We start from the raw sequence: 16,502 nt of genomic DNA on the forward strand, positions 1-16,502 counted from the left end.
AAGGCTGTGGCGTCCCCAGCCCGAGCGCCCACCTGTGCTGATCTCCACAGTGAGCTCCGCCGAGTCGTGGCACCCCTGTACTATGCTCCGTGTCCAGTGTGAGAGGTCCCTGCTGACCTCGGCCCTGAAGAGATGCGTTTCAATCCCCTGCTGGGTGCCAGTTCGTGTTGCAAAAGACAGATCCATACCAGCCTGGGGTGATCCCTTTCCTGGACCGGAATGGACCAGCCTGTTGAGAAGAAGAGAGAAATGATCAAAATGGAAGCTACTGTATCCACCCGATACGTCACTTGAGAAAAAGCTCCAGCTGGTGATTTGCTCGAATTGCTATCACTTTTCTGATCTGGAACCCAAGGATCCAGGATACCCCAATGTTCACAGTGGTTTTCTGCCCCCTTCTCACTCAGTTCCTCACCAGTGGTAGAGGGAGATGAATACAGTGGCCATGAACTGGGCATCCGGTTGACTATGCAGACACTTAGATGAGAAGGGAAGATACGGAAAGGACTGAGAACAGTTACCTTCTGCCATTACATACATATGACCCAGGGCGAGCCTGAGACGAGGAAGGAAATCTGTTGTTTTCTGAGTTAGATTGAGCACCACCCCCCCTCCCCGCCACACATACCATTTTTCTTATACTCTGGAGCATCTGGCTGCAGGGAATGTACTTCTGGGTGTGCATTTCTCATGCACTCAGCCTCCAAACGCAAGCAGACAACCATGGGACTCACTCTGCTAAGAAGCCGCAATCTGTGTCTGTGTAAAGCTTGAAAAAGAGGGCTTCCCTGGTGGTCCGGTGGTTGAGAATCCACCTTGCAATGCAGGGGACACCAATTCGATCCGTAGTCCAGGAAGATCCCATACGCCTCGGGGAACTAAGCCTGTGGACCACAGCCACGGAGGTCTGGAGCCTGTCCTCCACGACGAGAGAAGCCCCACACCAGAAGCGTGCGCGGCAACGAGAGAGCAGGTCCCACTCGCTGCACTAGAGGGCGCCCCAGAGCAGCAACGGAGCCCCAGCACAGCCAAAATAAAAATGAATCATTAAATAAAAATTTTTGAAAAGCTCGAAGAAGCACAGTGATGCTGAACTTCTTCAAAGAGGGAAGAGAACTGCACTTAATGGGAGATGAAAGTGATTTTCAAGAGTGATTTTCACTGGACACACTGACTTTAGAACATACATCCAGCATAAACCGTGACTCCCGCGTCCATGCTTTCTAACAGGCCAGGGGAAACAAGGAAGCTCTGGTGCCGCCTTCCGAGCAGGGACGGCCCCTCGTCACTCACCCCGTTTAAGCACTCGGATCTCTCAAGCTTGCGCCTTCTCCTCCATGTCCAGCCTCCTTTTGGGAGAGACTCTCTTGTCATCAATTTGCAGGAGAGCATGAATACAATGTAGGAAATGTTCCTGGTCTCCAGGATATTTGCATTTTCAGCCTTTTCTTTCAATACAGAAAGAAACGTTCATTGGTTGCTAGTGGAATTCCAGGTGTTATTCACTTGGTGGATGGGAGAGTTACTTTCTTAGGCAAAGGACTTGTTACCTCTAGATTAAAAGTTGTACAGAGGAAATCCAAAAGCTTATTTTCTCTTGCAAGTTTAGATACTGTAGACCAAAATTATCAGTGACATAAAACCTACGGTAGCCCACTGAATTCCTAGTGACAAGCTCCTATAACTCTGAGGAGCTCTCTTTTACTTACAGAGTTGAAATCCGGTGGGAGGGGTGGTTTGCAATGCTGACTGAAAGACAAAGGTTAATTGAAAAAGGCTTTTGACTGTACAGTTCTTTGAAGATAGAGAAGGTACAGAGGATAACAAGTGTTGGCAAGAAAGTGGAGAGCGGGGAATGCTCGCACGCTGTTGGTGGTTATGTAAATTGGTGCAGCCACTACGGAAAGAGCTTGGAGGTCCCTCAAAATCGTAAAATTAGCACGACCAAAGGTCCAGCCATGCCCCGTCTGAGGATATATCTGAAGGAAGCAGAATCAATATCTGAAAGAATATCTGCACCCCCAAATTCACGGCAGCACTATTTATAATCGCCAAGCCATGGGAGCAACCTGAGTGCCCATCTGTGGACGAATCGTTAAAGACGAGATGCATATATTCATAATGTACTATTATTCTGCCTTAAACAAAAAAGGAAATTCTGCCCTTTGCAACCTTATGGGTGAATCTGAAAGCATTATGCCAACTGAAATAAGCCAGACAGAGAAAGAGATGCAGTATGACATCACTTATGTGAAATCTTGAAGAACAAGATTTCAAAAACAAATCTTAAAAAACAAGTCAAGCTTACAGAAGCAGAGAGAAGAATTGTTACTGACGAGGGTTCTTAGCCTTCCCCAGCCAATAGAAATTCAGTTGACAAGAATTCAGGCACGGCTTTCCTGGGGTCCCTGCTGCAGCAGCGGGGAGTGAGAGCAGAGGTCCCCTTGCTCACTTGCTCCCCCACGCGGGGAAATCCTGGCGGGGTGAGGGGAGGGCCGCGGCCGAGGCTGCGGCGGGCGTGGCTTCGGCCGTGAGCATGCAGCGCGCTCAGCGTCCTGGTTTTCAGCCAGGCTCGCAAAGGTGGCACTTGGGTTTTTTGACCTCTTTGTATATTTGGGGTCCAGAATTTGCCCCAACTGTGCGTGCACACAGCTATTTTCAGTCCCACGGTTTCTTTGCATTTTGTCACTCGAGAAGTTTGTCCAGAAGCACCCACTGCCGCTCCGCAGCGAAGGGCTCCCCGCCCGCCTTTGAACGACGGCTGCTGAGGCTGGGAGAAATGGGGTCACGCTGGTCAAAGGCTGCAGATTTTTAGTTGTGAGATGAATTTGTTCTGAGGATCTAGTGAATAGCATGGGGATAATATTGTAGACTTGAAATTTGCTAAAAAAATAAAATTTGCAAAAAAGCTAATGATGTGATGGATGTGTTAACTGGATTGCGGTAATCATTTCATAATGATACGGACAGGAAATCATCCGGTATACATGTATTTGCCAGTTTTGCCTCAACAAGAAGTGACCATAAGAGACAGAATCTCCCTGCAGCTCGCTGAGAGGAGTCCGGGACTCTGCTGACACGCTCCTCCCCGCCCGCCCCAGGGATTTCGTGTGTAGAGACAGGGTCCAGCTGATGGGAGGAAGGAGAGCGCTGTGTGATGAGAGTGACTGAGAAGCTGCCTGAGGCTTCATCGTCTGGGGGAGAGTAAATAAAACAAGAGCATTCCTCAAAGTCTGATAGAGAATTTAAAGGGACTGAGGGTCCGGTAAAAACTCATTAAGAAGAAGCATGTAGAGAAAACACAAATGCACACTGTTTCTTAGCTGCTCCGCAGTGGTTTTCTACTCGAAGGTGTTTACATTTCAGTCATTTCAAGAATCTATCCGGGACCTCCCTGGCCATCCAATGGTGAAGAAAGGCTCTGCGCTTCTAAAGCGAGGGGCGCGGGCTCCCAGTCAGAGAACCAAGATCCCACCTGCTGTGCAGTGAGGTCAAAAAATAAATAAAAGTTAAAAAAAAAACACCTAAAGATGGAAGTAAAACGAATGAAATAAAAATGTGAAATGTGTCTAGTGCTTCCTTTTTAAAATCTTAAAGCTGCGTCAGCTGGACATGGCTGGCAGGCTCCTGGTGAGCTGAAAAGGGACACGTTTGGGAGGAATAACCAGTGGCATCAGGATCCTCCCTACCATTAGGTTAAACGTTCAGAGTCACCACTTCATCAAGCAGGGCTGTAAAGGTCGAAGGAAGGATCTGTGTATGGCACCTAGTACAGAACCTAGATCCAGTTTGTACTTGATAAATATTTCCATCCCTTGCCCCCGCCCTCAGTTCAGTTCAGTCGCTCAGTCGTGTCCGACTCTTTGCAACCCCATGAATCGCAGCATGCCTGGCCTCCCTGTCCATCACCAACTCCCGAAGTTCACTCAGACTCACGTCCATCGAGTCGGTGATGCCCCTGTCCTCAGTCTCCTTATTTAAAAAGTGTAATTCCTGCTAATGTGCATACTGGTAACAAAAGGACACTCTTTCCAGATGCAAATCAAATGAGCTGCGTCAGATATCTCCACAAGGCGCATGGGAACACATCCTGAGGATGGGGAACAGCATAGACCTAACAAATTATTTGTAAATATGTGTGAATGTGGGGAAATGCACCTATATTCACTGAGCGACTCCTGATAAGCAGGGCTTCCTGGGTGGCTCAGTGGTAAAGAACCCACCTGCCAATGCAGGAAACACAGGAGACTCAGATTTGATACCTGGGTGGGGAAGATCCCCTGGAGGAGGAAATGGCAACCCACTCCTGTCTTCTTGCCTGGAAAATCCCATGGACTGTACAATCCATGGGGTCACAAAGAGTCAGACAGGACTGAGCGATTTTAACTTACTATGCAATTCAATGATATAAAACAGAAGCTTGCAAACAAATCCATTAAAATGTCAAGCAATTTTGTGGGTGGTTTTATTTCTACTTATTTTTTTTAAGTTCTTAAAAATTTCTCTAAGCAATATATAGCACACAATGTAAAGATTAGTTTGACAAGGCTGTGGGACTAAAACGAACCCAAATCTTTCACTTTAATGTTTAGAATCATGACTTCCACGACACTGAAAAATATGTACCTTCTTACTCAGCGCAGAATACATGTTTTGTTTCTTTAATGTTGGTGGCAATCCTGCCTCGGAATACTAGATGAAGTCAGCCGCGTCGTCTTGCGTGGTTCCTGTCTTGCTAGCCTAAGTTGTCCATGTCTGGCTCCTGTTACCTGACATCCGCAGGCCGAGAAATGGCCTTACTCAGGATGAAGCTAATCGATCCAGGTGGGGTGAAACCTACACTCGTGACCTCAGTAACGCCTTACGTGCACCTACTGGCCGCCGGCAAATGAGACAGGAGAGAGCAGAGACCTGCGGGCGGAGGTTTCAGGGGCCTTCTGGATCCCGGGGTACCCTGAGGGGCCTTCAAGGAGCCCTTTCCCTCTCCTTCCAACTGAGTGTCAGAAACCACTGAGAACACAGTCTGGAGAAGAGACTGAGGAATGGGAAGGAGGGAGGAGGCAGGCACACGCATCTGCAGCGTCTGTGCACCGGCCAGCGGCCCGCCGGGATGGACGTGCTCTCACGGGGATGGGCGCGCTCTCACGGGGATGGACGCACTCTCACGGGGATGGGTGAGCTCTCATGGGGATGGACGCGCTCTTGCTCTGGAGGCCAAGGTCAAGGGGATGGAAGCGCTCTCGCCTTGAGTCTCGGACCTCCGCGGACCTCTGCTCGTTGTGTGAGAGCCACGCTTGGAGCAGGTGACTTGCTTCCTGGGATCGAAGGTGAGCTGAACCTGCCGGGGCTGGAGCCCTTGGGAGCTCCTGGGCTTCTCTGTGTGTGAGGTTCACTGCTCAGGTGTTCAAGCTGACTGGTCAGGGGTAAAGGAAGGTGTTGGGGGAAGCAGCTTACTACTGACAGCTCAGCAATCTGCTGGTGCTCCAGAGCAAGCGCAGCACGGATCTCCTGAAGGTGGGTGCCCATCCTCTGGACTCCACACAAATCACCATCCACTGCTTCAGAGCAGGGAATTTTTTTTTTTTTTTTTTTTGGCTGCATGGCAGGTGAGATCTTAGTCCTCAGACCAGGGATTGAACCTGAGCTCCCTGCATTGAAGGTGCAGAGCCTTAACCACTGGACTGCCCCCACCCTACGGCTTCAAGATCACCACCTCATCTCTGATGTCCCTGAAGGTAGGAGGCTTGTCCCATCTCTCATGGTTTCCCTACTGTCTAGTATCCCACCTGACTTATGGTCAGAGTTCCACATATACTGGCTGAGTAACTGCATGAATGCAAGGTTTTCAGATGTTTCTGAAATGTGAATTCAAGTGGACAATGAAAACTACGCATGCGCACACACACACTTGACCTATTTTGAAATCCTTTGAAATGTGGGGCCACTGAAAAGTTTTTAATGGGCTCTTCACTTGCCAATTGCATTTGGGAACACATTACAGTAACCAGATTCGGGATACTATGTACCAAGTAAATGTCAGCTGGACATTAAGATTTTAAAAGCCATCGCTTGGACACTGGAAAAGGTAGGGCTAAGGACAGAATCTGTTGGCCTGACTTTCCCCATCCTGCCAGGAATGGGCTTTTTATATTCCTCCCGAGATTCTTTCCAAACATCTTTCCTGGTCTGTAGTCCCGGGGGAAGACTCTGAAATAGCTATTATTTATCTTTCAATTATTTGTATCCTTAAAAATAAGACCATGTGTCTCTTATCTGCAGCTGGGACTAAACTATAGCAACCCAGAAAATGCCGTCTCCCCAGAGAAGATAACTTTCTTACCCAGTGAAAAAAATACTGGTACCCTGGGACAAGTTTCCAAGCTGCAGTTTACACTCAATTTCTAAGTGTTCTCTGAAGCAGCTTGAGAAGCCCAAGGACAGTTTTGTTCCCGGTGACAAAATTCAGACACATTCCCATGGTTGGAAGCAAAGCCAGCAACTCCAGCAAGAGTTACGCTCCCTATGAGCGAGTGTAAAAGTGCAGGTAAGTGAAGAAATGAATAGGACCATATAATATGAAACAGCGGAGCAAGAGAATAAAGGCATCGGTATAAGAGCACAGAGCAGAGCAGCAGACACTCAGTCTTGGCTCTCAGCCAACTGTATGACCTTGACAAATGTCCTTAAAAAAAATTATTTGGCTGCCTCTAGTCTTAGCTGTGGCATGTAAAATTTTTTCCTGCAGCTCAGGGGCTCAGCTTCCCCCCAGCATGTAGGATGTTAGTTCCTGGACCAGGGATCAAATCCATCCATGTCCCCTGCATTGCAAGGTGGATTCTTGACCACTGGACCACCAAAAAGGTCCCTTGACAAGTTTTTTAAACTCTCCATGCCTTGGGATCTTCGAATGCAATCTGGGATGGATCAGCAGTATGTTAGGATGAACTGAGTTTCAGGAATACTGTATGAAACAGTATCTGGCACAGAATATACTGTAAGAGTCATTATTATAATTAATTTGAGCTGGGCAGGACTTTTTATTTGATTATCCCGTTGCACACTTAGCACCTAGAATAATTCCAGGCACATGGCAGACACTCAGTAAGTATTTGTTAAATGAATGGCTGAATGAACAACTGGAACACAAAGAGGACTCTTTTCTAAGAGATTTGACTAATTACTGCTAGAGGAACCAGAGATCAAATTGCTAACACTTCCTGGATCATCAAAAAAGCAAGAGAGTTCCAGAAAAACATCTATTTATGCTTTATTGACTATGCCAAAGCCTTTGACTGTGTGGATCACAATAAACTGTGGGAAATTGTGAAAGAGATGGGGATACCAGAGCATCTGACCTGCCTCTTGAGAAACCTGTATGCAGGTCAGGAAGCAACAGTTAGAACTGGACATGGAACAACAGACTGGTTCCAAATAGGAAAAGGAGTACGTCAAGGCTGTATATTGTCACCCTGCTTATTTAACTTATATGCAGAGTACATCATGAAAAACGCTGGGCTGGAAGAAGCACAAGCTGGAATCAAGTTTGCCAGGAGAAATATCAGTTACCTCAGATGTGCAGATGACACCACCCTTATGGCAGAAATTGAAGAAGTAAAGAGCCTCTTGATGAAAGTGAAAGTGGAGAGTGAAAAAGTTGGCTTAAAGTTCAACATTCAGAAAACTAAGATCATGGCATCCGGTCCCATCACTTCATGGGAAATAGATGGGAAAACAATGGAAACAGTGGCAGACTTTATTTTTCTGGGCTCCATAATCACTGCAGATGGTGATTGCAGCCATGAAATTGAAAGGCCCTTACTCCTTGGAAGAAAAGTTATGACCAACCTAGACAGCATATTAAAAAGCAGAGACATTACTTTGCCAACAAAGGTCCGTCTAGTCAAGGCTATGGTTTTTCCAGTGGTCATGTATGGATGTGAGGGTTGGACTGTGAAGAAGGCTGAGTGCCGAAGAATTGATGCTTTTGAACTGTGGTGTTGGAGAAGACTCTTGAGAGTCCCTTGGACTGCAAGGAGATCCAACCAGTCCATTCTGAAGGAGATCAGTCCTGGGTGTTCATTGGAAGGACTGATGTTGAAGCTGAAACTCCAATACTTTGGCTACCTGATGCAAAGAACTGACTCCCTTAGAAAGACCCTGATGCTGGGAAAGATTGAGGGCAGGAGGAGAAGGGGATGACAGAGGATGAGATGGTTGGATGGCATCACCAACTCAATGGACATGAGTTTGGGTAAACTCTGGGAGTTGGTGATGGACAGGGAGGCCTGGCATGCTACAGTCCACAGGGTCACAAAGAGTCAGACATGACTGAGTGACTGAACTGAACTGAGATATTATGACTTGTCTCCCACTTTCTGTCCCTCAACCATACCAAAGAATAGTTATGGCTCAATCCAAAGAACTTGAATTTGCATCCACTAAATGCTAATTTACAGATTAATTCATCCTGAAAAAAAATGATCTTGAAAGGTATCTGGGATCGAATGTTGTATGCGATTCGCCTAACATCCACTTCCTGTTTCTGCTTCCAAATCCATCTTTAGCAACTAGTGCTTTCACTGGTGGCTCACGGATAAAGAATCTACCTGGTGACACAGGAGATGTAGGTTCAATCCCCGGGTTGGGAAGATCCCCTGGGGGAGGAAATGGCAACCCACTCCAGTATTCTTGCTTGGAAAATCGCACGGACAGAGGAGTCTGGTGGGCTACAACCCACGGGGTTGCAGAGTCGGACACGCCTGAGCACGCACGCACTACCATCAAAGGAAGGGGGGTCCAACCCGGCTGTCTCCTTATAAGACAAAAAGGAAGGATGCAATGGTTTAAAATCACGTCCTATGCCCAAAGCGCTGATACCAGGAGGCTCACAGAGGTTGTGTGATAAGCCCCCTTTCGAGTCAAATTCTCTGAGATTTTGGGAGCTTGGCAGTAGAAGTAGCCGTCCCTGTGGGGGCCAGCCACAGGCGTCTCTAACAACTGAGGTGTGATGTGAGGCTGCATATCGTTTCTTGATCCTCAGATGGGTCCCTTTTGTCTGACTAGTTTCAAGAAAAACACAGAAAACCCTACCTCACAAGGGATGCTTATGCACTAGTTTAATTCTGGATAAGGTGTTAGAGAATGTAGCATAAAATGATTCATTAAAAACATTATTATTAATATCCTTAATTAAAACCAAAACAGTTGCAGCACACAGATTCAGCCAAATTAGTAAAATTACAGATTAGGTAACTGGGTTGCTAAGCAATATTACACCCTCATTTTCCTTAATTGCTGTAATTAGTATCTCCATGCATAAGCCACAGTGCAAGCCACAGAACAATAAAGAAACGGGAAAAAAAGGAGGAGGAGGGAAGAGCAACTGGTCAGACCCCGTCAGTGGTTCTGGGGCTCCTCTTGAATTCTTTGTTATAACAGCTGGCCACCCTTACTTGGGGCCCGACAGTCAACAGTCTCCAGGGAAGACAGGAAGGGGCAGAATCCCAAACAAGCCCTGAACCATCAGACAGGAAGGGCTGTCCAAGAATGAGCCTGCTGTCCCTTGGCCAGGAGTCACAGAACTCCTGTCTCACTGCACCTTCTAAACTTCTTCCATCTGAATATGGTGGTAAAGGAATCAGGCCAGGTCCCAGCTCTCAGAAAGGGACATCATTAGGGATACTGAGTGTAAGCCAAGGCCCGTTAAACAAAGGGGAGTGAGCCCGAAGCAGACTGGAGCCCAGTTCCGACCGAGGCCCATCCAGGTCCACTTTTAGAGCCACGGGAGCGTCTGCCACGCATTCCCCGCGGCAGCACTCAGGACCAGCTTTGTGCTGTGAAGTTAAGGGCTTCGGGTCCCTATTTCCATCCCACACTTCCTTGTCCCTACAAACAAACCCACAACTCTTCCTTAGCCCCACCCTCACAGCTCAGCGACTTTGGTTTAAGACACTACAAGTCCTTGGTAAACGCAGTATCACGTGTAGGGTCAAACAGACCCAATTCCTTTTCAGCCATTCATGCATTAATGCCAATTACTTTCTCCAGTAGTAACAACTGCTGGCGTTTATCCATCACTTATTACATCTGTTACATGCTGAATGCTTACACTCACTTAAGAGCGATTGAGAAGTCCATCTTATCAATAACTGGAAGAGCAGAAGTTACTATTACTGCTTCCTGTAGATGAGGAGACTTGGATCTGGAGAAACTGATATTAATACTTTGCCCCATTACAAGCAGAAGTCTCAGAATCTGACTCCTGGTTTGATCCCAAAGTCCATGCATCTCCTCGCTCAGCTAATCCCCCGACACATCTGAAGGGCTCCCGCACGGGCTCGAGTGAGGGCAGGGGTGGCACCAGACACGCGGAGACACACGCAGCGGACGGAGTGAGGGCCAACCCCACACTTCTCAGTCTGACACAACATGGGTTCGCGGGCACGCGGCTCCTTCTGTGCGGCCCGAGAGGAAGCCCGTGGAACATGCCTGCGCCCTCCAAGAGGAAGGGGCCTCCCAGGCTTCAAGTGAAAACCACAGGCTGATTACAATTTAAAGTTTGACAGATGCAATTGGCCAGCCTTTCCCAGTGGAAAGCATTCCTAAAACGTCTGCGCCCGCCTGAGGTGGCAGCTACTTTTAGCACTTAGAAACAGTTAGCTCCTAAGGCACCAGATTCCCGGACACGTTGAGTACCAACGCTGCACGTCTCCGGCTCCCGAGTGACGTCCGAGGGGAGCAGAGCGAGTTCGCTGGTTGGTTTCCTTCTGCTCCTCTAAAGGGACAGGTTGGGAAACTGGGCTGGGAGTAGCGGCATTCTTTTTACAAGCTCTGTGCCTCTGAACTTTTCCCCAACGCCTGGGACGGGGTGGGCAGAATTTTGGGGTTATACTTCTAGAATTCCAGAAATATTGCGACCTGAATCCTGGTTCTCTGTAGACCGATCTCACTTGCCAACGATGACGACAGTGGCAAAAGACCTTGTGCATCACTCTGTATGCGCAAGGATACCTTCCTTTTTTTAATGTTTGGCAACATCAAATAGGCTTTGGCTAAGCAAAAAAAAAAAAAGCTTTCCCAAGCCTCATAAAAAGCCGGGGGATGAGAGTAGCTGCCATGAGCAGCACCATCAGGGCACAGAGACACCACGGAATGTTGTCAGTGGAAGAACTGACTGCCTGGAAACTTCTCTGTGGCAGCTGACACCAAGACCACTGTGAGCATTTGTAGTGCCTCTGCCTTGAAACACAATCACACTTTCATCTTCCAGAAAAATATAAATTTGATATGCCTGGAACCCGCACCCCCCCACCCCAAAAAAAAGAACCACAAACAAATCAGCAAGTCAACTATGAAATGTGTGAGCTGAGGAACAATTTTAGAAGAAATCTGTTTCCTACTGGCTACAGTCCCAAACAGTTCTTCTGCAAGAGAAAAGACCCTCTGGCGTTCTGACTGACGCTTTCCAGGACTGCCAAGATGAAGGCTCGAGGACCCTCCTTGCCAGCCTTGCTGCGTGCAGCACATTGAATTCGGCCGTGCTGGAGTCAGTGCAATGGGCTGAGTTCTGCCCCAGCCGTCAGTTCATACAGGCAGGCTCCAGTCTACAGTGTGATTGTATTTAGAGACAGAACCAAGGGCATTAAGGTTAAGTGAGGTCACAAGGGTGGGGCCCTGCTCTGATGGGATTAGTGTCCTTGTAAGAAGAGACCCCATAGAGCTCAAGTTTTCTCTCCTCAGGAACACAAGGAAGTCGTGTGGCCATGCACATTAAGATGACGGCGTCTGCAAACCCAGAGAGCTCTCGGGACTTGCCTGGGGGCCTAGTGATTAGGCCTCTGCGCTCTGATCCCTAGCCAGGAAACTAAGATCCTGATGCAACACACATATACACACAAAATACAGCATTTCTCACCAGAAACAAACCATGCTGCTAGCCTGATCTTAGATCCCCAGCTGCCAGAACTGTGAGAACTGATTACTGATCTATGGTATTTCGTTGTGGCCATGGTCAGGCACTATGCTGACCAAGTCTGTACCTGAGTCAGTGCTGTGTAGCAGCGATCCGTTGCTGGGCACCGTGCAGTCATTCGGAGGAAGCTGAGGGAGAGGGCGAAGGACCAGTGGAAAGTGCCATAAGACGGAAGAGCCCGGAAGCCATATGCACATTCCGGGACCTGCTGATGACTCTGTGGGCACCTGGATCCAGGACAGCCTTCGAACTGACTCACCAGTGGTCATCACTGCCTGAAGCAAAATGCTGCTTCTGAAGAACACAGAGGACAAAGGCCTCGTCCTGGTTACGGCGTTTCCTGCCCGCCAGGAACCCTGGAGCCAGTAGAGTCTTCTGAACCAGGGGCTCTCCTCTGCCCACATCAGAAGCACCCGGAGGGCTTGTGCCCTCACAGGTGGGCTGGGCCCCAGTCCCGGAGTTCCTGATTTAATTCCTCTGAAGTGGGATGGAGCATTTGCAATGTGCCCCAAGTTCCCCGGCAGTGCTCACATTCTGGCTGGCAATGACACTTTGAGAGCCCCTGGTCCAAGTCCTGGGCGTAAACTCCAGGTCTTAGAGAGTCCCCAGCTCTGTGCTCACTCTGCTGTAGGATCTGAACAGCTCTCTATTCATGACTAAGTTGTCAGGAGCACTAAGGAAAGATTTATATGATCCACTCAGCAAATTCGAAGAGCCATCTGATCTTCAGGGAATAGGAAATATGCTCCTGGCAGGCTGCAGAGAATGGTGCAGTTGTTATTCAGTCACTCCATCATGTCTGACTCTTTGCGACCCCATGGACTGCAGCACACCAGGCCTCCCTGTCCTTCACTATCTCCTGGAGATCACTCAAACTCATGTCCATTGAGTCGGTGATGCCATCCAACCATCTCATCCTCTGTCGCCCCTTCTCCTCCCACCTTTAATCTTTCCCAGCATCAGGGTCTTTTCCAGTGAGTCAGCTCTTCGAATCATATGGCCAAAGTATTGGAGTTTCAGCTTCCATATCAGTCCTTCCAATGAACACGCAGGACTGATTTCCTTTAGGATTGACTGGTTGGATCTCTAGTCTCCTGCACTGCAGGCATATTCTTAACCATCTGAGCCACCATTCTGGCTTTACTGAATGGTGGTTCAGGAGGTGCATTCAGGGCTTCCCTGGTGGTCTAGTGGTGAAGAGTTTGCCTGCCAATGCAGGGTGTATGGGTCCGATACCTGGTCTGGGAAGATTCCACATGTCACAGGGCAACTAAGCCGTGTGCCCAACTACTGAGGCCTGAGCGCCTAGAGCCTGTGTCCACGAGAGAAGCCTTCACACTGCGACGGGAGAGTAGCTCCCGCGTACTGCACGTAGCAACGGAGACCTAGAGCAGCTGAAACTACATAAATCTTTAAAAAACAGAAAGTGGATTCAGAATCGGAATTCCGGGCCTGTCTCTCACCAGCTGTACAGCTGTGGGCAAGTCACATAACATCCTAGTTCCTCACTTTACTTCTCTGTGACACAGGAAGAAAACCTAAAGCTCGTGGGGCTGCGAGGGTTAAACGTGGTACCTGTGCACTACATCTGAAGCTTGTTAAGCACAGACTCCTGACTCCTAACCTGGGCCTGCTGAGCCAGGATGTCCAGGGCAGAGTGCTTGGGGCCAGAATCGTTAATGGACAGCCAGGTGATTAAGTTGAGCAAGTTTTGCAAAGTCAGGTAGAATCCATGTAAAGCTGTTGGCTTTGTCTATGCTCCTTCCACAAAGGTCAGCCACGGGTTTATTAGCAGCTGGGTCTAGCTATTTGCAGATGGTATATAATGGACTTCCTGATAAAGTTACCCAGGATGATTAATTAGCAGACACCCTAACCTATAATAAAACTTTAGACGATGTGGCTCTGCATCTACAAATAAAAGTTGAGTGAACTACACATTTAAGATTCGTGTATAGCACTGTTTATAAATAATACCTTAAGAGAAGGTCTTCAAAAGAAATTTTAAAAAGACACGACTCCCCTTCTTCGGAAAAATAATGCTACTAGACAGGCTATGTGCCTGAATGCTTATATACCAAGCGCACAGAGCCACAGGTGCGTGCATGGAACACACGAGAAGTAAGTGAAAGAGTCACTCGATGAATTTCAACATGAGGTTGGGGAGCAGCCTTCCTTCCCAGAGGAAGTGCTGGGGTGCCTTCTGTGGTGGGAGGATCGGGGTTTCCCTGGGTGTCTGCCACGCCTGGCCTCCCATCTCAGATGAAACGGAGCGGGGCCCTGTGGTCCTTGCCCCAACCCACGTCCCCTGCCTGCCTCTTGTGTGTGGAAAACTCCAGTCAAAGGAGAGGTTTAATCAGAGAAGTGCAAAATGAGGAAATAACGGAAAACAGTCCATGAGACTAAATACTAACAACGCAGTCATGAGGCATGGTCAAGGGTCTTCAGTTCTTTCTCGAGGGCTGCAGATAATATTCTGAGATATATCCTGTGAGCAGTCTTATCGATTCTAGACCACCAGGTGGGAGAAGTTAGCTACACGATAACCAGACGTTACCCAGGACACGAGCTGCCACAGGTCTGAGAACTGGCCTCAGAGAAATGAGAACAAATGGCCCCAGAACTGAAGATGAACTGTCCCTGAAACCACCAAGACGAGGCCCGTCAGACCACTGAGGGCCAATCTGAAGAGCGGCCAGAGCTGCAGGCACTGTTTCTGCAGGCCCCCCGCCCAGTCCGTCTGTGAGAGCGCTCACCGCTTGTCAGGGGAGGACTGGGCCTTTGCACAGACGTCCACTCCCGCCCCCACCGCCGGCATCTGACATAAAGCAAACTTTCGACCAACCTGGCCTGTTTATTGGGTTTTGAGCACAAGCACCCGGACCCATCACACACCCTCCAGTAACAGGAGAACCGGCCTGCCGCGCAGGGAGACTGTCAACCTTCAGGGCGGGATGCTGCTCCCAGCCTGGGGCTGCGTCTCTGCTGTGATCACACGGGGAGATGCCGGGGTCGTTTTCCTCACTGTTTCCCAAAAGTCTTTTTCTAGACACACGCACAGGGTCCAGGGGGGAAGTTAGCCAGGACCGACGCAGGCAAAGCATGGGAGCTGATGAGCAAGTGAAAGGTCAGTTAAAAGCCCTTTCCCTAAAGTGCATCCCCCCGCTGGGCTGGGCAGAGGGCAGCTTTCGACCAAGTGCGTGAACAGATGGGACTGGGAAGGAGCGAGGTGCAGTGACCCCAGGCTAAGCCCTGTCCTGGGAGAGAAAGCGAGGATGGAAGTCCAGCTCCTCCATTTCCAGGATTGCAGGCGGCGCTGAAGGAAGGAGAGGCTCCCAGTGCAGCCTCCACATCTTAGCTGCCTCCTGGGCTTCCAGCGGAGGTCAGGGCACAATTACGGGCTCATGGGGCTGATTCAGACACATCAAGATGAGCTCTTCTGCAGTTCAGCGGTCAGTAATCTGGGAGAGGGTGGCAAGATGGGAAGTCAAGCATCCCCAGCACGTCTCCTTTATATTTAGATGGCAGACCCTGATTTTTTTCCTTCTTTTTAAAGCCTTTATTGAACTTGTTACAACATTGCTCCCATTTTATGCTTTGGTTTTTTGGCCGCGAGGCAGGTGGGGCTTAGCTTCCCAACCAGGATCCAATCCACACCCCCTACCATCAGCAGCGGAAGGCGAGGTCTTAACCACTGGGCCCCCAGGGAAGCCCCTGGATGCCGGTCTTTTCAAATGTTGCATCGTCTGTTCTAAGTGAGCGCAGTTTGCACCGAGTGGGAATCCCATCTTCTGTCTCCACATTGGGCGCAGCTCGTGGTTTGAAGCGATTGGTGTGATTTGCTCATAATGAGACCTGACACGGCACGGCTGGCGAGTCTACGACAGGTGCTTCCGGTGCCACCGACAGCTACCCAGCTACCAACCGCTGTGTCTATGTGCCCGCCCCCTTCAGGGGGCTTTGCTTTTGTATGAGTTCATATGCTGAGGCTGAAACTCCAATACTTTGGCCACCTGATGCGAAGACCTGACTCATGGGAAAAGACCCTGATGCTGGGAAAGCCTGAGGGCAGGAGGAGAAGGGGACGACAGAGGGTGAGATGGTTGGACAGCATCACTGATGCAATGGACGTGAGTTTGAGCAAGCTCTGGGTGTTGGTGATGGACAGGGAGGCCTGGTGTGCTGCAGTCCATGGGGTCACAAAGAGCCCCAGGAGCCCAGCTTGTGCCGACAGCCTGCAGAGCCTGGAGGATGAACCCCTCCGGTGGCTTGAGCTGCTGGCAGGCTGCTTGGGACAAATTCCGAGGGAGTCATGTATGCTCTAGGGCACTGCTGTCCAACAGAACGTGCTGTGACGGTGGAGTTGCTCTAGATCCACGCTGTGCAAAACGGCAGACACCGGCCCCAACTGCTGAATCCTCGAAATGTGGCCAGTGCGATCCAGGAACTGAATATTTAAAATCCTGAATCAATAAGTACACGCACACAGGAATGAAAAAGCAGCCTCCACTAGTCAGAATACTCAGAAACT

At 49.1% G+C, this 16,502-nt stretch overlaps 1 protein-coding gene across 1 annotated transcript in view; it reads right to left on the reverse strand.

Annotated features, from left to right (window-relative positions):
* SNTB1 (syntrophin beta 1) overlaps nt 1-16,502 on the reverse strand; it is a 252,028-nt gene that overhangs the window by 11,848 nt on the left and 223,678 nt on the right. The window contains exon 5 of the mRNA XM_015474564.3: nt 33-229. Coding sequence (XP_015330050.2) covers nt 33-229 — 197 coding nt within the window. The remainder of the gene's footprint in view (nt 1-32; nt 230-16,502) is intronic.

This window comes from Bos taurus, chromosome 14 (assembly GCF_002263795.3).
Source record: "Bos taurus isolate L1 Dominette 01449 registration number 42190680 breed Hereford chromosome 14, ARS-UCD2.0, whole genome shotgun sequence".
Lineage (NCBI taxonomy): Eukaryota > Metazoa > Chordata > Mammalia > Artiodactyla > Bovidae > Bos > Bos taurus.